Source organism: Vigna unguiculata, chromosome 8 (assembly GCF_037176805.1).
Source record: "Vigna unguiculata cultivar grain cowpea cultivar isolate G323 ecotype 2 chromosome 8, ASM3717680v1, whole genome shotgun sequence".
NCBI lineage: Eukaryota > Viridiplantae > Streptophyta > Magnoliopsida > Fabales > Fabaceae > Vigna > Vigna unguiculata.
In genome coordinates, this window is record NC_140799.1 from 41,638,614 (window position 1) to 41,663,377 (window position 24,764).

Consider the following 24,764-nt stretch of genomic DNA (forward strand, 5'->3'; position numbering starts at 1 on the left):
ATCATGCCACTTCCACCATGGCCCCTCTCACCCTTCTATAAACAATTGCAGAACCCTTCTTCATTCTCCACAACACACTCACAAAACCAAAGAAAGAAGAGACCTTTGCCAACACAACACAGCCATGGCCACCACTGCTTTCCAGCAATCAGCATTCGCTGGTCAAACTGCTCTCAAGCAGGTCAATGAGTTCGTCCGCAAGACCGGTGGCTCCGGCAAAGGTCGCACCAGCATGCGCCGCACCGTCAAGAGTGCTCCTCAGAGCATCTGGTAAGTGCTCCAATTTCATTCATCCATGCACCTTCTTGTTATACTACAAAATGTTAGTATCTGGTATTACTAGTTATGATCAGTTTTAGTATAATAATACTAAAGTTACATGCTTTTATGATTTTGGTGTTGTTTTGCCTCACTAGTTTACCCTATAAGGGTCTGCATTGAATGTCAAACTCTATTTCTGATAAAAGAACACAGCACAAGAGAATCTATAGAACTGGATGTGTATTTTGTATTGTACTGAACAACTAGGGTTAACTAGAAAACCAGTGATTATGCAAGCATTGTGAAGACAAACACACTATGTTGGCTATCTGTTTGAGGAAATGACTGATTGATTTTGCATGGGGTGTGGTTGTGGAAAACAGGTATGGCCCTGACCGTCCCAAGTACTTGGGTCCATTCTCTGAGCAGATTCCATCATACCTGACTGGTGAATTCCCCGGTGACTACGGATGGGACACAGCTGGATTATCAGCTGACCCAGAAACCTTTGCCAGGAACCGTGAGTTGGAGGTGATTCACAGCAGATGGGCCATGCTTGGTGCTCTGGGATGCACCTTCCCTGAGATTCTTGAGAAGAACGGTGTGAAATTCGGTGAGGCAGTGTGGTTCAAGGCTGGTGCACAGATCTTCTCTGAGGGAGGACTTGACTATTTGGGGAACCCAAACCTGATCCATGCTCAGAGCATTCTTGCCATCTGGGCTGTGCAGGTTGTGCTTATGGGGTTTGTTGAAGGTTACAGAGTTGGAGGAGGACCTCTTGGTGAAGGGCTAGACCCTATCTACCCTGGTGGTGCCTTTGACCCTCTTGGTCTTGCTGATGACCCTGATGCATTCGCTGAGTTGAAGGTCAAGGAACTCAAGAATGGTCGCTTGGCTATGTTCTCCATGTTTGGTTTCTTTGTTCAGGCCATTGTTACTGGCAAGGGCCCTATTCAGAACCTTTACGACCATGTTGCTGACCCTGTTGCCAACAATGCTTGGGCTTATGCCACCAACTTTACCCCTGGACAATGAGCATGTCAACTTGTTGTGCCTTCTTAGATGCAATGCAATGCAAGCTTCTGCTCATGTTTGCAGTTTTTCCCTTGTGTTTAACTCAAATTTCGCTGATGTAACTACACAGTGTGTAGCAGAAGAATCTGTATGAGAACAGTTATATATTACAAATTTGGATCCCTGAAATATCAGACTCTTGACTAGTGTGTGTTAATTATATGGTTTTCTATTTTCCTCACAGCCTGAACTGAACGTACTTTTCCTAAATGTTAATCGGTTCATACATTAAAACCATAACCATGTTCAAGGAATCTACCAGTGATGTACCAAGTACACCGTCGCATTCAAAGCTGAGATAAAAAACATAAAAGAATTAATTTTTTACCAATTTCTTTCATAATTCTTTTCTTCTTTATGATTGGTGCCAAAGAGGATGTAAAGCAACAAATTGGTGCATGTTTGGATAAGCGATTTGTTAAAATTTAATTTTGGGAGTGATAACCATATATTGTTTATTTTGAAAGTACTTGGAGAATAATCCAAACACACCATTAAATTAAAATATAAAAAAAGTAACCGGTAGTAAGGAATTTATGTGACATATTGGTAAAACTTAGTTCTTACTAGTAACTTTGTGTGAGTAAATATAGTATAATGAAGGAGTTTACTATGCAAGAGTCTTCTGAAAATAGTATGTGGTAATGATTAAATGATTTAATTATTGAATAATATTAATTAAGTGATGATTGTGGTGTGAAAAGGTGTGATTATGTACAATTTTTATTTTATGAGTTGTATGATAATTCTAAATAATGCCAGTTTATTTGTTTGTGTTATATATATATATATATATATTCTATTATGTATTATGACACAAATGTTTCATATGAGAGTGTTTTGCAGTGATAAACTGAGGAGAGCCTATATATATATATATTGCTTGATGAATGGATAAAATATATTTTAAGGTTTATTTTTAAATAATTTTCTTTAAAATTAAAAAATAAAAATAAAAATATTGATACATTGAAAATAGGAAGATTTACAGGGTCCTGAACAGAGTAAAAGTTTTGGGCGGAAATAGTGCATCGGTCCCGCCCCCGCGGAGTTGCCAATTCCTAGATGCCATTTGATTGAATGCATTTCAGTTTTATCTTTTTCAATTGTATTTTTCCAAATCCATTCTTATTCTGTGTTTTTGTGGCAGTAGTAAGGGATCAGATTGGGCAAAAAGGGTTGGAAAAGAAGTAACACGAAAATGTTTTTCCACATAGTGCTGGAGCGAAATATGCAGCTCCATCCACGATACTTTGGTCGTAACCTTCGTGATAATCTTGTTTCCAAATTGATGAAAGACGTGGAAGGCACTTGTAGGTGATTCCCCTTAAGATTCTTTCAATATTCTTTTCCTAGAAAATGAGTTGTGCTAAAATGTGAAAGAAGAGGAAATATGTAATAATTTTTTTTATTAGGGAATTGCAAAATAGTGGTTGAAAATGGCATGTTGTAGTTTTACCCAGTTATACAAGTTATTGTAGTAAATTTTATTGTACATTTGATTGAACAGTATATAATTTAGATCAGAGGAAAGTATTTATCCGTAAGTGACTGATTTGAACCTTGGATGAATATAACATTTGGATTTTCAACTATTATGCAGTGGTCGACATGGATTTGTGGTGGCAGTTACGGGGATTGAAAACGTAGGGAAAGGATTAATTCGTGATGGGACAGGGTATGTGACATTTCCTGTTAAGTACCGGTGTGTTGTCTTCAGACCATTTAAGGGGGAGATCGTAGAAGCTGTTGTTACCATGGTGAACAAGGTTTATGCAATTCCTTTCTCTTTAGAGTAATTAAACTATGTAACTCTAACCAGTGGAGATTGTGGTTTATGATTGTTGAGTTATGTTTGTACAGATGGGATTTTTTGGTGAAGCTGGATCTGTCCAAATCTTTGTCTCAAACCACGTAAGTTTGTCTTCTATAATCGGAGAAATGATCTCTATTATCTACATGTTATATCTAAGAGGTTGTTAGTGTTGTTCTTCATTTTGAATAGTAAAAATGTGCTTTCCTGTAATTGGAATGTTATCCTAGTATTTTAATTTTGAACACTAAAATTGTATTTGTCATTTATTATTGTTGCCATTGGAAGGCAAAATTATGAGTGAGGTTTTGGGTTCTCCACCCCACTCAAAAGTACGTGGAAACGCAAAATTATCACCATAGGGAATTAGGAGAGTGAGAATGCCAGGATCTTGGGCTAGGATAGGATGATCCGGTGTACATAAATTCATTTAAATGTATATTTTATAAAATATTATATAATATATATTATCATAACTCTTTCTTAATTTATTGTATTTGATGTCATGTATTTGCATATTGGATGTTGTCTTTGTCATACACTTGTATTTGTACTTATGCAGCATGGGTTAATGTTATGCCTCCTCAAAGTTGTTCTTATGGGAGTGTTTTGCAGTGATAAACTGAGGAGTGTCCAAAGATGATCCAAATACGCAGTTTATCTCAGTCTGTATGTTTTGACTGGTTCATTGTAAGGAATCAAAAGGGCTATTTTGCAAGTTTTAAACTGTAATGGGAGTTTGGATTCCGCTAGAATTTTTTGCCTTCATCTTTTTATTTGCTATTTGCTACTACTAACTAGTTTAATTTATACTGTGATGATTGTAGACATGCAAACCATCTTAAATTCAAGATCTCAATGAACTCTCTTTATTTTACCTTCTCAAATCGTTATATCTCTGCAGTGTTTAGAATTACCAAGGATTATTTTCTGTTCCTTTTCTATTTTCTTAAAATTAATTTAACAGTCTCTGTCATTTCATTGCAATTAAAATTTTTTATCTTGTTACTCGTACATTTTTATATAATTTTTGTTTATTAAGATACCTTTTTTTTTTTCCTATTAGTTGATTCCGGATGATATGGAGTTCCAGGCTGGAGACATGCCAAATTACACTACTTCAGATGGATCGGTATGTATCATTTATAACTTCCATAATGTTAAACTGTAGAGAAATTTGTTTCTTTTTTATTTGTTGCCATTTGTTTTTCATTTTATGATTATTTTTACTATCAATTTTGTCTTTTGCAGGTTAAGATTCAAAAGGACAGTGAAGTGAGACTAAAGATAATAGGGACTCGAGTGGATGCTACTGAAATTGTACGAATATATATATGTGTGTGTATGTACATATGAATATATATGTGTATGTATATATGTATATGTATATGTCAAGATCCATCACCATTATCCTAAATTCTGCTTTGAGAAATTTGAATAAATCGAAAAGCATTCTGTAGCAGATGTAGCTTTTTGTTTCTCTGCAAATTTTCTATACTATTACGAATTCTTCCCAAAAGAGCCACTGATTTTTGCTAATTCTAATGTTTAGCTCATGCACCGGCTTAGCAGTAGTATTTGTGCATATCATGAAAGCCGTTATGTGTTTACATCTCTAGGATGGTAGTTTTTACTTGGTTTTCTTGTAATTTACTCTTTTGCAACTCTTTTATCACTATTGAACTTCATCCATTTCAAAACTTATTTGCAAAGTTCTAGCTACCCTGAGGGAGTTATAAATTTGAAATATATTTCTTTGGTTTGCAAGAATCGTGACAATTCCATGGTGCAGCTTTACTTCATTTCTAAAAGTTGTGAGAAAATTGAAATCACAAATTCTCCAGTTGCATGCTGGCTAACGAAGTTTTAATACTACTGCACATGCTTAGCCATGTTTTCCTTCTCTTTGGTTCTTTGGCTATAGATATGAGCTCTGCCACTGTTCAGTTTTTAAAATGACAAGTACAGAGATACAAATCGCTTTTACAATTTGGATATTGAATGTTCATCTGATTTACAGTTTCAATGTGTTCTAGAACCCGTTTTTCTGATAATGCATAATTTGTTCTTTTTGCAGTTCTGCATAGGTACCATAAAAGATGATTTTCTGGGTGTGATCAACGATCCTACAACAGTTTAAACACCCCTTACTATGCCATTCTGTTGAAAATAGGAGCATTTAATGATTGTTACTTTTCTAACAAGCATAAGTTGTCGTGTTTAGATAAGTTCAATGTATCCTTAGAAGTAGTTCTCCTGAAAATAGTAGTAGTTATTTTGTTATCATTTTATCATCATCATTATTATTATTATTATAAATAGATCACTCTTCTGGGATTTTCTAGTAGAATCACGGTACCCATCTTCAATTTTGTCTCAAACAAACTTCTATTGAGATTGAATGTAGTTCATCAAAATAATATTTCGAGGACTTACCTTTACTAAACGGACGTATTTCAAAAACTTGTTATACTTGGAATTTGTGATGTAGAGTTTCTCTACCCTTAGGCACAAGCCAGTAGCATTGTTCTTTACTAAAACTGTTTTTTATTCTATTTTTTGTTATTTTGCATTATGCAGCTACCACCCTATTATTTATAAAATCTTCCATAAAGTAAGATTTAAAACTATTCTGACCCGCTTAAGAGCAGAAATTTAAAACATATTTTCCCAATAATTCACAAAGTTATATACAGTTAAAAGTTAAGTAAAGTTTTTATATCCTACTTTAGCATCCAACTGAACTAGCCATCTTAGTACTCGTCCTTTAATTGCTACTCAAATTTAAGAGACACAATCATTGCATTGCTTGTCTTCTAACACTTAACCTCCTCGTTTTAGCCAAGTTTACAAGTCAAATCAACCCATATAAAATCATTTAACAAATCACTAATCTATGCTAAGACATTGCGATTGGTGCATAGCACCAAGTTGACACTCTACAGGACCACAACCATTCAAATTGCATAAAATATCCCATCTTTAAAGTTAATCTCATCATGAATATACACTGTTAGTTCCACTCAACTTGTTCACATTCATGAGGGTGTATTAGGATTGTATTGAAAGCTTTCAAACGTCAATTTGCGTTTTCCTATACAGTAAGGTGCAATATACTGAAGAGAACGTGGGATAAAACTTTCTCTCAAACTCACATTGTTACAAAAAACAGAAAAATGATGAACAAACACCTCAATATTTGGTCAAGAAGCAATCAAATTCATTCCAAAGAAACTTCTATGTAAGAAACCCAGGCTACCAAGTTACACTCTCATGTATCTAAGAAATTTTTTACACGGGAAAAATGAGACATGAAACTAGAAACTTGTCACGTTCAAATTAGACAAAACTAACCTTTATGGCATTCCATCAATCCAGAATCCAGAAGGAAAAATTGTGGAAATTAATTAGAACTAAATCTACAGTCTAAAAAAGTAGCTAGAGGGTATTTTAAAGAAACCTTATTGTTACACGGTAGAGTGAGTTGGTCCTATGTCTTTCCTTGATGAACAGTGCATTAGGAGTAATTTAATCATTGATGGCAAAGTCCAAAAATATTCCTTCTCTATTCCTTTTGTCTCCTTCGAGCTCCAAAACAAGAATAGCACATTCAACAGTTAAAGGGTATTAAAAAAGGGGGAATTATAGCAACAAGATCAAACAAAGAAGTACCATCTTCTCCTAAGCAAACAGTGGCTAAAATTGACAAGCCCAGATAAGCATTGCATTACCTAACCATTTATTCTCCACAATACTCCCTTCCAAATGCTACTCTGCATCATCATTTTGGACTCTACCTCTCACCCTTTTCCTCCTTCAAAAAGTCCCTTTGGCCACACATTTTTCTCCTATACTAACTTTCACCATTTTTCTCCTTGGCATCTTCTCCAACACCAGTCGATTCTAATCTCTGTTGCTATCATCAGGAATCAGTAACATGCACCCAAATGAAAAAAATAAACTATGAACAGCTAAAAATGATTATCTCCTATACATGCACTTCCAAGCCACTTCATTCCAAACCCCACCAAAATATAAAGAACACCCCAACTTCATATTTTACTCACTGCCAAATGGGTAGGCAAGGTAATGATCCTACTACCACTGTTAACTCCTCCATTGCTCTTCTTCAAGAAAGGTTTAGACAGTTGGAGAAGGTCAAAGAAAGAAGAGAGGGAAAGCAACTCCTTAAACTCTTGTCTTCTGAGAGCACTTCTTCATCTATTATGCAGAATCCCTCATCACAAAACTCTCATCATCATCAACAACATCAACAACACCAACAACATCAACAACAGCCAAGAATGGTGCCTCCTCTTCATAGGCCAATTCTCCATCATTCTCTTTCTCTTGGCCTCAACTTCACCACACAAGGTGATCACAACACCATGAACATGAAACCACCCCCATCCTCCAATTTATGGCCTCAGGGATCACCAACATCACGAAATTTTGATACCTCAGAAGTTGATACTTCTCTTCATCTGTAAATATGTTTACTGCTACTACTACTACTACTTTTCTCTGCTTCCTTCCCTAGTACCTTTATAGATGTATAATAATATAACCCTGTGTTCTGCATCGTTTTGTATCAGTAATCAAGGAGAATTTGTATCAGTTATGCTTCATTTTGTCGCTGGAAAGTATGTGAGTAACATATGAAATTCGTAATTGTATATGGACTTCCTTAAACAACAGTAACATCGTTTTTCATAGGCCAGAAAATGGTATTTTGGGGTTGCATGTTAGAAAAAACATAACCTAATTCCATAGTTAATTCGCAGATTCTTGTTTTCATCAGATGTTATATTGTTTTTCTGAAAAAATAATGTACAATATGAGTTATTGTGCAGCTCGTACATGTTAAAAAACAATCTTTTATGTTCGTGTGAATTCAATTTACATACTTCTGTTCTATCAACATTAACTTACATGCATTTGAGTTATAATTTAGTGATTTATACTCATATAACTAATCTTGCATAAGATTGAAAATTTGATCCATTTATATTAGTCCGATATTCCAGCATTTCATTGAAATTATAAAAAAAAATCAGCTTTTACTTTTAAGGCTAACCATTCTCGTTACATATTATTATTATTTACGTTTAAAACTTAAAAAAATTGCTATATGTATCAAAATATTTTTTGTGAAATATGCAAAGACATGAATGCATCATGCTGTACTCAAATATCAAATCACGCACTTATATACATCTAAACACGTGCGTTCAGACACACAAACACGACAATTATATTATGCTCTTTATGTATTTGGCAGTATCTCAAGGTGGCTTCTTGAACTTATATTTCTCGTGATATTGAAGGTAGAAAATATACTACATGTCATATTGTTGATTTCTAATGAAAAAATTTAAACATTCGACAATATTTTTGAGTTTGAAACAATTTTCACTAAGAAAAATGTGAATATATATTTATTTATGATGATTTCTTCAATGATGAAAGAATATGGATAATCTTTTAAGCACTTAATTACAAATTACAAGGATTTGCAACAATAATTAACATTACAAACTAGTTTTACACCATCATTACATAAGTATCGATGGACAATACGTACGTCGCAAACGTGTATATTTATATTTTTATTATTTAAAATAAAACAATGTTAAAGATATATAATTTTATTATTTTTATAAATAATTTATTAAAAAATACAAAAAATAATATAATTTAAAAAGATGTATGTATAGTTTTGTAAAAATAATAATAAAAAAATTATTTAACATTTAGTTCTAAAGAAAATTTATTTAAATATTTAAAAATAGAGAAAATTAGTCAATTATTTATTTTATTAAACAAATAAAATATTATTTATTTACTTATATACAAAGAAGAGACACAAATAACTTTAACTTCATTTTGTGCTATTTTTTAATCACATAATTTTACTATTTTACAAATAAAAGATAATTTATTTATTCATTGAATAAAAATGAATAATTATTTTTTTTTTAAATTAAAGTTAATTAAATAATTTTTTGGCTACATAATTTATTTAATACTATTTTCATAAAATTATATATTTAAATATATTGTTTTTCTCTTTTTAATTAATTATTCATTAAAATAAAAAAAATATATTTTTTCGTATATTAAAAATATAAATACACATATATTAAATTTTTTAATTAAAAGATGAAAAAAGCTAGTTAAAGGTGTATTTTTATAATAGTATAAATAAAAAGTATTTTAAGAAATAACCGGTCAAAAATCCGAGAAGGGAAATAAATAACTTAGAGCGAAGTGTCGGAAACTAGTAGCATCCAGAAGCTTCGAACTCCATATTTTGATGAACACAACCAAATCAAAACCCTTCTAAAACCCTACCATTTCCCTGCTTAACCAAACTTTCTCAATTTCTCTATCGTGCTTGTGGCTACAATCTTCCTCTCTCACCTCTTCTTTCTCTCATCAATTCACTATGCACAGACTCTCCACCACTGCTCGCTCATCATCCGTCTCCGCCTTGTTGCGCTATGGCGGCGCACTTCGAAGGGACGTGCTTGCTCCCATTTCCTCTTCTCATTTAACTAAGGTACCCATTTCGTTTACCTTTCTCCCTTTGCGAATTGCTCTTCGTTTTGATTTTTCATGTCATAATCCCTAGCTTGCTATTCATGTTTGCCTCGGTAGCCAGGTTGTATATTTTTCTGTTAGTGATTATGTTTGTTTTTATAATATTCCGGACAGACATACTATATTTGTAGAAGAACGTTGATGGATTGTGTGGTGTTAGTTTATCTGATGTTCCTGGGATAACAAACACGTGTTGCAACCATTTTTAAATATTGTCGGCTTTTGTGTGTCCCTTTTTGTTTTTCTTGTGAGGAGCAGGTCGGCGAGAAGGACAGCCAAGCTAGATGGTTTTCTATTCTGGGCTCGGACAAATCCAGCACAATTGAATCTGCAAATCATCCGAACCTGAGAAAAGATTTGTTCTTGGGTAGACGATGTGAATCAACTGCTGCAGAATCTTCTGCTTCTAGTTCCCCTCCAGCCGAGAGATATGAATACCAAGCTGAGGTATGGCTGTTTTTCATCTTGTATGGTCTCTCTAGTGCGTATGGTATGGTTTGCCTTGAGCTTAACTTTGGATAATATGCATCATTCGCAGGTTAGTCGGCTCATGGACCTCATTGTTAACAGTTTATACAGTAACAAAGAAGTGTTTCTTAGGGAGCTTATAAGGTATGTTCTTTCGTACTTGTAGATTTTTTTTAGTACTACTACTATTTGCATATTTATTGTGTGGAAACCTTTTTGGCTGAGGTAGTATTGGTTCGTTTTTGCTGGTGATCCTATATACAATTATGTTGTTAGAGCATTTGTGTTTAGATGGTGTGAATACATTTATCTATATTAATATTATACTGGCTGTGGCAAGTGATCTCATGCAGATATACTACAATTATTTTCATGATCTGTTTTGAATAAATTATTCAAGTTTCTCCTTCATCCTTTTAGGAGACTATTTTTAAGAAGGGACTTAAAATTTTTAATATAGAATCCATGTACTTGATTATTATGAATGTATGTAATTGCGTGTTGCCCAATCTTCTAATCTATACATTTTTAATACAGCAATGCAAGTGATGCTTTGGATAAGCTGCGGTTTCTGAGTGTAACAGAACCTGGACTGTTGAAGGAGGAAGTTGATTTTGATATCCGAATTCAAACTGATAAGGATAATGGGATCATATCTATTACGTAAGAGAAGTAACTTTGATTATTATTTAATATACTATTATAATCTCAGTCATTGCTGCAACTTATGTTATATGCAGTGATACAGGCATTGGTATGACTAGGCAAGAGCTAGTTGATTGCCTTGGAACTATTGCTCAAAGTGGAACTGCAAAGTTTTTGAAGGCTTTAAAGGTCTTAATTTCTTCTGAAAGATGCTTTAAGATTTTACTGTCTTTATTTGCTTTTGCATTCATTTAATTTACCTTCTGACAAATGTTTATCATTTAAAAGGATAGCAAGGATGCTGGTGGTGACAACAATTTAATTGGTCAATTCGGTGTGGGATTTTATTCAGCTTTCCTGGTTTCTGATCGGGTATGAATTTTTGTGTAAAAGTAAATATGTCTTGGTCTTTCATTTTTTGTTTAATTTGGTAATTATATCAATTTGTGTTGTTTGAAGGTTGTTGTCTCAACAAAGAGTCCAAAATCTGATAAGCAATATGTTTGGGAAGGAGAGGCAAATGCTAGCTCATATACCATAACTGAGGAAACAGATCCTGAGAAGATGATTCCAAGAGGAACTCGTCTTACACTTTATCTCAAGGTATGTTGATAATCATCATTTTTGAACATTAAGTAATTATTTTAGTTTTCTTTTTCCCCGATCTTACAAATGTGATTTCATTATGGCCATTGCCACACTTCAGAGGGATGACAAAGGTTTTGCTCATCCAGAGCGGATTCAGAAGCTTGTGAAAAACTATTCACAATTTGTCTCGTTCCCAATATACACTTGGCAGGAAAAGGGATTCACCAAAGAAGTATGGCATCTAATCCTTATCTTTTCAATTTGGTAGCACTATCTATGATGAATATTACTTGTCTTGGGTTAATTTCGTTCTCCACTAGATTTTATAGTATTGATTTTTTCAGCTTTAATTGTATTTTGATCCCATTCTAGGTGGAAGTTGACGAGGATACAGACGAAGCTAAAAAGGATGGTCAAGATGAGAAGACTGAGGTAACATTTTGATTGTTCTGCATATGTGCCGAATCCAGTATTTTCATTGACGTGAATGTGTAATTGTCTAGCTGCTGCAAATTTACTCATTGGTTAGTGACTTTGAAATATTGTCATGACAGAAAAAGAAGAAAACTAAAACTGTTGTCGAGAAGTACTGGGATTGGGAGCTGGAAAATGAGACCCAACCAATCTGGGTGAGTTTTATGATTTCGAATTTCATGAGTTGCATTCATAAATATTTTAAAAAAATTATTAGTTGAATGAAGTGAAATTTGCTTTATTTTTGCAGCTCCGTAATCCTAAAGAAGTCACTAAGGAGGAGTACAATGAATTCTACAAGAAAACTTTTAATGAATACTTGGAGCCATTAGCATCCTCACACTTTACCACAGAGGTAAGGATTTTATGGTCTCAAGTGCAACCTTGCTTTGCGTAGTGGATACTTTTATTTGTTAACGAAAATTCATAGTTCGGCTGAAAACAAGATTAATAATGTAAAGTTTTCACCACATTCCTGGGGAGATTCAGTGTTACTGGTAATAATTCTGGTGGTTATTTTTATTGACACATGATGCTTGTTATTTCAGGGTGAGGTAGAATTTAGATCTATACTTTTCGTTCCGGCCTTTGCTCCCTCAGGGAAGGATGACATAATCAATCCCAAGACCAAGAACATAAGACTTTTCGTGAAGAGAGTGTTCATTTCAGATGACTTTGACGGAGAACTGGTATAACCATTTTGCTATCTACATTCTACAACCTTGAGTAGCTTGTTGCTATTGTCAAAATTGTATTATCGTGAACTTATTATGTGTTTGTTGAACAGTTCCCTCGATACTTAAGCTTTGTCAAAGGTGTTGTTGACTCAAATGATCTCCCACTTAATGTGTCACGTGAAATTCTTCAAGAGAGCCGCATAGTAAGTGGATAGGGCAATGTGAATATGCTTCATGTTTACATCTGGATCCCTATTTTATCATACCAGTTGTGTCTTGCTTAACTTTTTCCGTGTTGCTTGAAGGTGCGGATTATGAGGAAGCGTTTAGTTCGGAAAGCTTTTGACATGATTTTGGGAATATCCATGAGTGAGAACAGAGAGGTATATTATTATTCTGAAAATTGTTCATTGTATACACAGTTTCTTTTATTGTTTCTGAAGTTGTAGAGTATGTAGGATAAATTTAGGTGTAGAAGTAAAAGGATAGTCTTTTGTTAGTATTTTACAGGCTGATTTGTTCTGTATGCAGGACTATGAGAAGTTCTGGGAGAACTTTGGCAAACACTTGAAATTGGGTTGCATTGAAGACCGTGAGAATCACAAGCGTATTGCTCCATTGCTTCGCTTTTTCTCATCCCAAAGTGAAGAAGAACTGATTGGCTTAGATGAATATGTTGAGAACATGAAACCTGACCAAAAAGATATTTATTATATTGCTTCTGACAGTGTGACTAGTGCGAAGAACACACCTTTCCTGGAGAAACTTGCGGAGAAGGATCTTGAAGTAATCTTTGTTTTCTTACTAGAGTTTATAACTTTGTATCTTTTAAGTACTTATTTCTATCAATTAATAATACTTATATTGGTGTTTTTGCTATGTAATTTTTCAGGTGCTGTTTTTGATTGATCCAATAGATGAAGTTGCCATTCAAAACCTTAAATCATACAAGGAAAAGAATTTTGTTGACATTAGCAAAGAAGACTTGGATCTAGGTTTAACTTCTTTCTTCTCTAAACTTCATCTCAATAATTTGATTAGACAAACACTCGCATTTAGTTTACCAGTTATTTGTTAGTCTCTGGCAAATCTTACTGTCGACAATTTTGTGAATTCAGAGCTTTGTTTTTTATTGTTCAAGATTGTTACGCATTTGTTGTTTCTGCAGGCGATAAGAATGAGGAAAAGGAAAAAGAAATGAAGCAGGAATTTGGCCAAACATGTGACTGGATCAAGAAACGACTGGGAGATAAAGTCGCAAGTGTGCAAATTTCAAACCGACTTAGCTCTTCACCTTGTGTTCTGGTGTCTGGGAAATTCGGTTGGTCTGCAAACATGGAAAGGTTGTCCTCTTTTCTTTGATTGATCTTGTATTTTGAACGTTTAAGTAACAATGTGCAACATGTAACCAAACTTGCTGCAGGCTGATGAAGGCACAGAGTATGGGTGATGCATCCAGCTTGGAATTCATGAGGAGCAGAAGAGTGTTTGAGATCAACCCTGACCATGCCATTATCAGGAATTTGGATGTAAGATAAATGGAAATTCCTATTTCTTCGTCATGATTACAAATTGAAAAATTATGATAACGCAATCAAATGGGTAATTTTCAGGCGGCATACAAAACAAATCCCGATGATGAAGATGCCCTCAGAGCTATCGATCTTTTGTATGATGCAGCCTTGGTTTCCAGTGGTTTTACGGTGAGCTCATGCTTAATATTATTATTATTTTTATGAATGTCATTTAAGTTTCCTTCGTGAAGTCCTTAAGTCGTATCTTTTGATTCGTGTTGGTGTGCAGCCTGATAATCCAGCACAACTTGGAGGGAAGATATACGAGATGATGGGTATGGCTCTCACAGGTAAATGGTCGACAAATGATCAGTTCCAGTCCACTGTAACGCAGCCCCATATCCCAGAAACTGTAGAAGCTGAGGTTGTCGAACCTACTGAGGCTGGCGGTCAGAAGTGAGAGGATAGTCATGATGACATTTTTGTTTTTTCCCCTTCCCTTCTGCTCACGGGTGAAGTTGTGTTCTTGAAGAACATGGGTGTTGGTAGTAACCATTTATAGATATCATGAGGAATTGTGTGGCAATGCTATATCTGGAAGCACGTATAATTTCATCCTTTCGATTGTTTAGTTAGTCAAAAAAATCCAGCATTGCCGAGTATCATATTTTAATTAGCTTTTCTTTTGTTTTGGGATAAAGAAACGATATTAATTTAGATAAAGATTTCTTACGGCAGCATCTGACATAAGAATGACTGCCATAGAACAGTTGCTGCTGTGCTCTGATACCTGCGCGGTGGTCCATTATTAGATTGGGTTGTGGGGGCTGCCAACTAGGCACAATTTAAGTTACAATTTTTTTCTGAAGATAAGGCGTTGTCTTTTTGGTCAATGCATTGTCGTTTTCAACACCCAAAATAAATTGAATGATGAACACTTAGTACGGTAATGTGATGTGATTGAACATTTTATAATTCAGGACAAATTTTCGGTGTAATTTAAAAATAATAGATTTTAAATAAATTCAGGTATGGATAAAAAATACTAGCTTCTTGAAGGAAGGTGTGTTTTAAATTACTTGAGTTAAAAATAATTAGCTGAAATTATTTGAAAAAAATGTATTTATTCTGTAAATTTTTCAATTACTTAAAGTGCTACTTAAACTATGTTATTGTCATTATATCCTTTTTACTACCGGATATTTAAACGGAAATATATAAGTTCAACGGAGAAGCACATTAGCATTTAAATGGACGTATTTAATTATTTTAACAAACCATGCAATAAGTTGGCGTTCCACTCATTGGTTGTGGTCACTAAGCCATATGGAAATAGTGCTAACAGAACACTCCAAGTCTCTTCACACTTTCTTTTTAACATCTATTTACTGTTTGTTAAAATCCATGTAGGTCCTACTACTTTAGGGATGAAACTCACCGAATGAGAAATGAGACCCATTAGGACCCGTATAAATTGTACTCAACAGAAGAGAGAATGAGAAATGAGTTTATTGGTAGTATTTATCATTACGTAGTATTGGCATCCTTATGGCACACTGCAATTCATTGGTAAGTAAGCTGTATAGACAAATATGAACACCCAATAGGTTGAATGAGTTGTTGGCTCGATGGTTTGCAGGACACCCAATTTGATTGAAGATGCTATTCAGTTCATGATAAATAAACTCAACATATGTTACGTGCACTTCAATGTCATATCAAAGATTCCCTGCAGGGCACAACACAAATATTCAAATTTAGTAAAGGGTGATGGTGCAAAAGACTGTAGCTATGCATAGGGTTATGCTATTTAATTTAATGGGTAAAAGTCACAGTGGAAGCACAGATGCATTTGACACACAGGACTGGAAAAAACAGTTAGCCTTGCTGAATAGATACGGAAGCATTCAGTGGGACTGAAGATTCAAAATCAAAGCGTTAAAAAGAATGAATTAGGGTTGGATATAACACTGCCATTTGCCGCAGTGGCAAGTTGATCGTGACGATGCTGCAAAGAGCACATAAGGAATTGAGAGAATGAGAAATTAGAAAGAAAAGTAATTCTTTTGGAAAGTAATGATAGAGTAACAATTACCCCCCCCAGAAGAAATATTACTCCGATAAAACTCACTTCCTTAAAAAAATCTACCTTCAAAATTCTCCCACTTCTTACCCTCAAACAACAAACCCCAATAGTTATTGGGGCAATCATTTATAAACTAAAAATTTTAGTCTTCCTGAAATGAAATTACAAACAACAGTGTAATTAACACCAGATGCATATAAGTACAATTGAAACTGATGATAAAATTAAGTGACATGCAGACTCAAATTTTTCGATGCTCGGAGATTCACCTATGCTGATGAGATTGAAAACCAACAAAGTAATAATCATAAAAACTGAAACAAAAAGTACTTCAATATGAGACAGAAAATAAGGAACAAGTTCCTATGAACAGAACAAAGCAGGGTGTTCGACAAAATTTATCAAGATATCGAATACCATTTGAATGATGGACATCCTCTTTGGTCAAAAGATGCCTTTTGCAATTATATTATTGCCTGTTGATACAGTATAGCATGGCTTTTACGGTACCTACGATGAATTTGAAAATGTGGGTGAGTGAGATACATTTCAGACTACAGAACTCAGTTTACATAGGCTTCTATCTTAAAGTGAATTTTAGGCACAGTAAGTAGATATAGGAAGTATTGAATCTATGCTTTAGATGAATCTACGCTTACCTGCTTAAGTTCTCAAATAAAATCTTTCTGAGCGAGGATCACCATGGAAAATGCTGAGTAAAAGTGTTGAATCACAAATATCCATGCTAGCATTCAATCAACTTAATGCCTGTTGGTAAAAATTCGGGTAAGGCGTGTCAATGATATAAAGTTTATTCAAGGGAAAATCAATTAGCGATAAGCAAACCTTGGGACTTACTATTGCAGAAAAGTAATTATATGAAGGCAAAAAGAACAAATGGTCTTCCTCAATAACACTGATACAAAACAGAATGCCTACCTCAACCCAGCTACACCCCTTTACTTTTAGACCAACGCAGAAGTAATACTTTCGCATAACAACACTCTCTAACTGCTTTGGATCCCACAAAACTTCTTTCTCACATTCTGCATCCACTTTGGTGGCATGAACTTATTCCTACTCTAGGTCCGATCCAAGATTGTCAAACTAAAGATCATACCCAAGATTGGAAGAAGGGAGGAAACATACAAATCATGGGATCGTAAATTAACTGAAAAGTTCTACTAAAACTAAGAAACTGAACTATAGGGAAAACGGGGGTGATACGAAGCACAAAAAACCTCTCGAATTTAGATTTATAGAGCCTCTGTTAATTTTCACAATGTTCCTTATTTTGCACAGTCTCAGCCCAACCTAACAAGCTAACTATCTCAACAATGACCAACACTAATAGACATATAACAATTGTCCATCACAAAAGTTGCGTAGACTCAAATACCAAGGAATGCTTATTAGATTACGCATTTCCTACTAAGCACAATAGGACCTACACATAGAAAAGGCATCAAAGAACAAGTTGCACAAATCGAAACATACCCAAGTTATTTTTGGAAGAAATCATCATGTTTTCCAACTTTTGAGCAGCCTTAGTCATCCCTTGGGTGTTGTATGCCTGGATCATGCAAGCGAAAGTGATGCTATCAGGTTCACATTTTCTTTCTCTCATGGCCATGAAAAACTCGCTCATCTTTTTTAGGTCACCAGCCTGCCCATAGGCGCTAATTATGCAATTAAAGAAGGGAGTATCCAACACTACATCAGAATTATCAACATGCCTCATGATTGACTCAACTTTGTCGATACGTCCAACTTTGCTATATGCACTGACAAGTGAGCAATAAGTAATAGAATTAGGCTTCACTCCAAGATGCTTCATTTTTAGAAAGTGTTGATCCATCTTCTCAATTTCTCCAGCTTTGCCAAACACCTCAATGACAGTATTATATGTGACAATTGTTGGAGTGAAAAACCTTCTCTCCATGAAATCCATGACAGTCTTCATCTTCTTATACATGCCAGCTTTGCCATAGGACTTTATCATCAAATTGAATGTCGTTAAGTCTGGTTTTATGCCCATTAGCTGAAATTCATCATACCACTTCTCCATCTTATCAATTTGCCCATCCTTTCCAAGTGCCCCAACAAAAGAATTCAGCGTGAAAACATCTGGGTGGCAGTTGCCATTTTCAATCATATCATTCAATGTATTATCCATCTGTTCAAACATGCCAGCCTTACCATAACCATCAATTATGGAATTATACGTCACAGAGTTACATTGGATGCCCAGAAATGACATCTCCGCAAGGACATGTTCAATCAAATCAAAACGACGAAATTTTGCACAACAACTGACAAGAATAGAATATGTATATATATCTGGTTCGCAGTCAACAACCGATTTCATATCTTCAATAGTAGAAAGTGCCTGATCAAGGAGACCACTATGACCGTAAGCACTTACAAGAGCAGTGTAGACATCAACAGTAGGTTTAAGCCCTTCAGAATACATGATCTCAAAGAGATGGGAAGCCTCTTCAGGCTGTCTGCACTTGCCAAGCATCATCAACAGTTTTGCATATGTTTGGCATCGTGGTTCATACCAGCATTGCTTTCGAAGAAGTGCAAAAATCTGCAAAAGGAAATAGGTTGTACTTCAGACACACCTGAACACAAATATTAATCTTAAAAATCAATTGCAGTCACGTTCCCCGACCTAAACAAATCTACTCAGGTCGTACATTCATAGACCAGGAAATATTTCAAATTCAAATCAGCCCTAGGTTTTTTGCAGAAGAAATATGTGATTGCATGAAGGCCAAATGAATCAGGTCAACGACTGAATCAAGATTTGTCGCTCAAAAATTAAGATTTACATAATTCTCCAAGTCATGCCCATTGGAAAAATTTCAGTCACATTCAAAATGAAAAGTTAAGCAGTAAATACAAAGCATCACATGATATTGTTCGAATTTAAACACCTGGCAAGATTTCCAGAACATCACACTTTACACACTACTCTCATCTGTCCACAAAAACCAACAGTAGCAACTCCAAAATTTCATAACCCCAAGAATAGCTCAATCTAGTCAGTATAACACAACTGACCATTGCATTGCACTCAATCCAAAAGTTAAAATTCTCAAAACATGTCAATGAATTAAAGGTAGATGAAACCATCATCCCCAATGATTATAAACTCGGTGAAAGGGCTAAATTATCCCTAATTTGATTATTTGAATAACTCAGTGTCCACTTAAGGTGCTTCATTCAAAAAAAAAAAAAAAAAAAAAAAAAACAAATCAATCTCCAACCAATGAAGATTGGTTCCAGTTCCGCAGAAAATCCCCTCATCATGGAAGTGTGTAAATTTAGAACTGAACAGCATCTAAAACAAAAATTGTGTTTGCCTCAAGAGCGGATTGCCAACGACGGCGTTTGATGGCGTCATCTAGGGCTTCGAGAAGGGCCTTGGGCCAGAGCTGTTTATGGGAGTTGGACTTGGCCTTGTTCTGAACGCCTCTAATGGCAGCTTCGGTTCGGAGAATGCGCGACAACTCCTTCTTCGGCTCTTTCACCAGCCCCGCACTCCCTGCTTTCGCCCTCCGCTTCAACGACTCCACGTGAAAACGACGCCGTGTCTTTGGAAGGGCCTTGTCGGTTGCAGGAGCGAAGGGTGTGGCGGAGGTGACACCGGACGACCATGTCAAGTTCATTGCAGACCCACGCAACAACCAGAGGACTCACATCTTTTGTGATAAAAAAATAAAAAATGATTATTATAATGTATATTAAAATTAAAAAATAATATTAATAAAATAATTATTTAAATTTTAAAATTTTATTTAAATAATAAAATTGAAAGATAAAAAATTTAATATTATATAAATATTTAAATTTTCAATGGTTATTATGATTTAAATATTCATAAATATTTATTAAATATTTTAGGGAGTTTAATGTATTTATTAATACTAAATATCTATAACTATATATAAAGGGGATTCCCTCTTTTGTGTCCACATTTCATAATTCCAATTTTACCCTTTATAATTTAATTATTTATTAAATTTTTAAAAATTAACGGTTACTTTTACAAGTTTTTATAAAATTATTTACTTATCTCTTTTTTCTTTTTTTCTCTTACTATTCATCAACAATTATTTTTCTCTTATTTTTTCCGTACATTTTATTTTATTTTTTATAAATATACTTTTATTTTGTTTATTAAATTAATAACATTACAATATTATCAATTATTAATATAATTTAAAAAATGCGTACACACAGGCGCGATAGCGCATGTGTTTACACTAGTATTTATAACGTAAATAATATTATATAAATATTTAAATTTAAATGTAATATATAATGTATATTAATATTTATAATAAATCCGCATACATTATCGAGAAATGGTTTTGGAGATTGACCTGGCATAGTTTTGTCAAAACAAAAGATAACAGTGTTAACTTAACGCTCCTTGCAACCGCGTGGACCGGTCACCGTTAATAAATACCAGCCTCCTTCCCTTCCCACTCCCACTCACGGAGTCACAGTTCAAACGAAAAAATATCAGTTTGATTATTCTATTTCCGTTTCTCCTTCATTCGCCGTTTCACTCTTTTTCACCGTTTCTTCCCTCCTTTGACCTAACCCACCCCTCTCCTTGTGTTTGTGTTTTGTGTGAAGAAGATACTTTACCTTCTCTTCCCCTCTCTCTGGTAATTTTCTTCTCCTTTTCAATCAATTGTTTGTTCTTTTTTTCTTTAAGCATATATTTGTTTTGATTCTGTGAATTTCGATCCACCACGTTCAACGATTGAAAACATTCTTTGTAGCAATTTTGTTAGTCTGAATTTCATTGTCAACTTGTGCTGTGGGTCGTTTGAGTTTTCTCTTCATCGTATGATTTGATTATTTGATTACGAGCAAACTTGTCTGACATCAATTTTTCTGTTAGAGATTGATTGCATTTCTCTCCAGCTTCTTTTGTACTGGTTTTGCATAACAGTGATGGATTTTTGTTGTGATTATTGTGCGGGATACGATCATTTGCCTTTTTCGAATTTATTTGTTTTTTGCCATCAGTTTGTGGAAAAATTAGGGCCTGATTGATTACTAAATAGTTTGATATTTTTACTCTCTCCGATCTCTGGCTCTTGCTTTGGATGAAAGCCTGCACCTGTTGGCAGATTATGAATTTTCTCCAGTTCCTTTTACTGTAACAATGAATATGTGTAGTTGCTTACAAACTAAATCTTTTTTGTCGGGTATGGTCACTAGGTTTTAACAAAAACTGAAGCCTTTGCCGCAAAATCATGCACCCTCCACGACAGCAGTCACAAGGTGGTGAAGGACTACGAACTTCTCTGTCTCTAGTTTCTTCAGATCCACGCCTTTCCCTTGACGAGCCTAGATCAAACACTGGCAATCTCCGTGAATCTCCGACTGAAAGTGCCAGTTCTCGGGAAATTTGGCCTGTTGCTGCAGCAATAAAAAGGGAGAGTGATTGCCCTGATCAGGCAGTTATACGTCGTGTTTCTGGTTCTGACAAAATTACTCTTCATGACGTTGCAAGAGAACGAGTTGATATAATATGTGAAAAAATGGTTCATCTACCTTGCGAATTTCTTGACGAACTGAAAAACGAACTTCGAGTTATCCTTGAAGGAGGTAATGGCTCGCAACATAGAGAGGAATTTTTTATTTTGCAGAAGCTTGTTCAGAGCAGATCTGATTTAACAACCAAGACATTGGCAAGAACACATCGTGTGCAGCTCGAAATCCTTGTTGCCATAAATACTGGAATTCAGGGATTTTTACATCCTAGCATCAATCTATCTCAGGCTTCATTGATTGAGATATTTCTATATAAGAGATGCAGAAACCTAGCTTGTGGGAGCCAGCTTCCTGCTGAAGATTGTACCTGTGAGACATGCACCAATGGAAATGGTTTCTGCAATCTTTGCATGTGTGTTATCTGCAGTAAGTTTGACTTTGAAGTAAATACATGCCGCTGGATTGGATGTGATTTGTGTTCTCATTGGACTCACACTGATTGTGCCATTCGCGAGCAACTTATTTGTATGGGCCCTTCTACACAGAATGGAACAGGGCCAAGCGAAATGGTTTTTAAGTGTCAAGCATGCAATAGGACTTCAGAACTGCTGGGTTGGGTTAAAGATGTCTTTCAGCATTGTGCACTGTCATGGGATGGAGAGGCCCTGATTAGGGAACTTGATTTTGTCAGTAGGATCTTTCATGGAAGTAAAGACCCACGAGGGAGGAAACTCCATTGGAAGTCTGACGATCTCAAGGAAAATTTAAGAAGTGGCAAAGTGGAAACTACGGCTGCATGCACAGCAATATTGATGTTTTTCAAAGGTACAAGTTTTCTAGTTTATCCTCAAAATTGTAGTTAGTATAATGTAATTAGTTAGTGAGGCAATACTGATGTTAAAGTATTGGTAGTTTTATTCATTATCTTTTCTTTTTGTTCTAACCAATACGTTTCATATGCGAAGAGCTTGAGCTGGACTCTCAAAAGACCCTGGAAAATGTTGAAAGTGGAAGTGGAAGACTGATTGTTCCACAGGAAGCATGCAATAGAATTTCAGAGGTGGTGCATGAGGCTGTAAGAAATATGGAAATGGTAGCCAATGAGAAGATGAGAATGTTCAAGAAGGCTCGGTTGTCTTTTGATGCTTGTGAACGTGAATTAGCAGACAAGGCCAGAGAAGCAGGAGAACTAAAAATGGATAGGCAAAAAAAGAAGTTAGAGATTGAAGAACTAGAGAGAATTGTGAGGCTTAAAAGTGCAGAGGCTGATATGTTCCAGACGAAGGCTAATGAAGCTAAAAGAGAAGCTGAGCGGCTCCAGAGGATTCTTCTTGCCAAGTCTGATAAATCAGAAGAAGAATATACCAGCAATTATTTGAAGCAAAGATTAAGTGAGGCCGAGGCTGAGAAGCAGTATCTGTATGAGAAGATCAAAATGCAGGAGTCTTCGCGTATATTGCAAAGCAGTGGTGGCGGTGACCCCTTGGTGTTTTCCAAAATCCATGATCTTCTCTATAGTGTTCCTCCCAGTGCAGATGGCCCATCTAATGACGGCCATCCTTTTCGAACAAACCCATAAGCATTGACTTAGTGTATGCATATTGTAATCGTCTACCTATATAATAGTAATATTATTTTATTACGCAATTGATGCAGTTGGTGTCACTAGGTTCGAGACGTTCCAGACAATGTAACCCTTCATGGGAAGAGATAGGAAGAGGTAGTAGTAATTTGTTGTCGTATGCGGTTTATATTTGAATACATTAAGTTATTAAATGTCTTGATTTGTGAAATCTAATTACCTAATCATTATGTTTGGCATGGTTGAATACATTGTTATTGACTGTCTTGATTTGTGGAATTCAATTAGCTAATCAATATGCTTAGCATTATGATGAGTTATTCAGTACTACAAATCAAATAGATGTGGAGAATATTGGATTTTATTGATAAAATGGAACTGACGGTACAAAGAAGTGTTTTTCTCTCCTTACTAGAAAAATGGGATATTCATCTTTTTGACAGATGCAGCTGAGTGTGGCATGTCCCTGTTCATGGGGGTTTGATCATTAGCCTCTGGAGATCGGTGGAACGATACCATGTTTGCAAACGTCAAAGCAGCACTGATTCCGTGGCATCTTATTGAAGAGCTTTGGCATACATTTGGTGTGACAATCCTTGCATTGTTGACAAACAAACCTGTTCTCCCGCTGTTGGTGATGTTGATCATCCTATTTGGAATGCTGGAGGGAACCACAGAGCCATTTGGAAAACGTAATAGGTGACTGAGCAGCAAGGGTGTTGGAATAGAATGGCTGAGTATGAAATCATGCAGCTTTTCCAGAGATATGGAGAATTGTGATAGTTCATCATCATTTGGCATTAGGAATGTCAAATCATTGCTTCTGAATGAATTTTGCTGGCTGTTGAGAATTTTGAGGAGGATGACAAATCCATAGTAAGACCTGTTTCTCATGTCAGTCATGGCTGCCTCTAGGTCGGTTTGGTTGAATGAAATTGTTGACTGACATTCAGCAATGGCAAAGAGGAGGGTAAGAAGTGCCACAGACCAGAGAGCCATTACAGGGTAAGAACTTGAATGTTTACTGTTGTGTGTTTTGTGTGATGAATGCATTGCCATCTCAATTTGCTTGGTATATATAGCAACCTTTATGTTTGAGGCTTATGTTGTCACACTTTTTACCTCTGTTAGAAGGTAGGCCGTAGGCCGGTTATGCATGAAGAGGTACCTAGAATGCAGTAGTTAGTTCAGAAAGCTGGGAATGCTTTAGGCATCTTGGTATAACAGATAGAAAAGATAAATGAAAAAAAAAAAAAGGAGTTATATGTAAAATTTGAAATTGAATTTAAATTAATTGCAACTTTTAAAAATGTAAAACCAATAATCAATGATGATTTTTTTCAATTATCTGAAAGTTGAGTTGAACTTAGTAATGGCAACTGTGCCTGCAGATAGTTGGATTTGCTTAAAAAATATTCACGGGTTATTTTATATTCATACGTATTATGGAAATTTT

General features: G+C 35.2%; 7 protein-coding genes across 8 annotated transcripts; 5 read left to right on the plus strand and 2 right to left on the minus strand.

Annotated features, from left to right (window-relative positions):
• On the plus strand, window positions 1-1,469 carry LOC114194568 (chlorophyll a-b binding protein 215, chloroplastic). The gene is made up of 2 exons (XM_028084893.2): window positions 1-270; window positions 645-1,469. The coding sequence occupies exons 1-2, from the start codon at window positions 125-127 to the stop codon at window positions 1,294-1,296; spliced, it is 798 nt and encodes a 265-aa protein (XP_027940694.1). The 5' UTR covers window positions 1-124; the 3' UTR covers window positions 1,297-1,469.
• Window positions 1,470-2,253: 784 nt separating this feature from the next.
• Window positions 2,254-5,564, plus strand: LOC114195386 (DNA-directed RNA polymerase II subunit RPB7-like). Its single transcript, XM_028085838.2, has 6 exons — window positions 2,254-2,652; window positions 2,939-3,104; window positions 3,199-3,249; window positions 4,215-4,280; window positions 4,400-4,468; window positions 5,226-5,564. Exons 1-6 carry the CDS (start codon window positions 2,537-2,539, stop codon window positions 5,286-5,288), a joined length of 531 nt encoding a protein of 176 aa, XP_027941639.1. The 5' UTR covers window positions 2,254-2,536; the 3' UTR covers window positions 5,289-5,564.
• A 1,499-nt stretch (window positions 5,565-7,063) lies between these two features.
• On the plus strand, window positions 7,064-7,765 carry LOC114193937 (uncharacterized). Its single transcript, XM_028083939.2, has one exon. It carries the CDS (start codon window positions 7,096-7,098, stop codon window positions 7,636-7,638), a length of 543 nt encoding a protein of 180 aa, XP_027939740.2. The 5' UTR covers window positions 7,064-7,095; the 3' UTR covers window positions 7,639-7,765.
• Window positions 7,766-9,411: 1,646 nt separating this feature from the next.
• On the plus strand, window positions 9,412-15,010 carry HSP89.1 (HEAT SHOCK PROTEIN 89.1). The gene is made up of 20 exons (XM_028084987.2): window positions 9,412-9,710; window positions 10,010-10,198; window positions 10,290-10,363; window positions 10,757-10,882; window positions 10,960-11,053; window positions 11,153-11,236; window positions 11,324-11,467; window positions 11,571-11,684; window positions 11,825-11,884; window positions 12,007-12,081; window positions 12,177-12,281; window positions 12,475-12,615; window positions 12,714-12,806; window positions 12,909-12,986; window positions 13,135-13,389; window positions 13,496-13,598; window positions 13,772-13,946; window positions 14,027-14,132; window positions 14,217-14,306; window positions 14,407-15,010. The coding sequence occupies exons 1-20, from the start codon at window positions 9,597-9,599 to the stop codon at window positions 14,575-14,577; spliced, it is 2,391 nt and encodes a 796-aa protein (XP_027940788.1). The 5' UTR covers window positions 9,412-9,596; the 3' UTR covers window positions 14,578-15,010.
• Window positions 15,011-15,613: 603 nt separating this feature from the next.
• Window positions 15,614-19,913, minus strand: LOC114195560 (LOW protein: PPR containing protein). Of its 2 annotated transcripts, XM_028086068.2 has the most exons (5): window positions 19,575-19,913; window positions 17,701-18,796; window positions 16,863-16,971; window positions 16,621-16,713; window positions 15,614-15,846 (listed from the first exon to the last, which is right to left on the minus strand). In XM_028086068.2, exons 1-3 carry the CDS (start codon window positions 19,878-19,880, stop codon window positions 16,949-16,951), a joined length of 1,425 nt encoding a protein of 474 aa, XP_027941869.1. In that variant the 5' UTR covers window positions 19,881-19,913; the 3' UTR covers window positions 15,614-15,846; window positions 16,621-16,713; window positions 16,863-16,948. The 2 variants fall into 2 exon arrangements, with proteins under 2 accessions (XP_027941869.1, XP_085521632.1); XM_085665506.1 differs by lacking the exon at window positions 16,621-16,713.
• A 794-nt stretch (window positions 19,914-20,707) lies between these two features.
• Window positions 20,708-23,555, plus strand: LOC114194173 (OBERON-like protein). The gene is made up of 3 exons (XM_028084265.2): window positions 20,708-20,888; window positions 21,451-22,551; window positions 22,692-23,555. Exons 2-3 carry the CDS (start codon window positions 21,486-21,488, stop codon window positions 23,303-23,305), a joined length of 1,680 nt encoding a protein of 559 aa, XP_027940066.1. The 5' UTR covers window positions 20,708-20,888; window positions 21,451-21,485; the 3' UTR covers window positions 23,306-23,555.
• Window positions 23,556-23,660: 105 nt separating this feature from the next.
• On the minus strand, window positions 23,661-24,464 carry LOC114194174 (FAS1 domain-containing protein SELMODRAFT_448915-like). The gene has a single exon (XM_028084266.2). It carries the CDS (start codon window positions 24,365-24,367, stop codon window positions 23,720-23,722), a length of 648 nt encoding a protein of 215 aa, XP_027940067.1. The 5' UTR covers window positions 24,368-24,464; the 3' UTR covers window positions 23,661-23,719.
• Window positions 24,465-24,764: the final 300 nt, after the last annotated feature.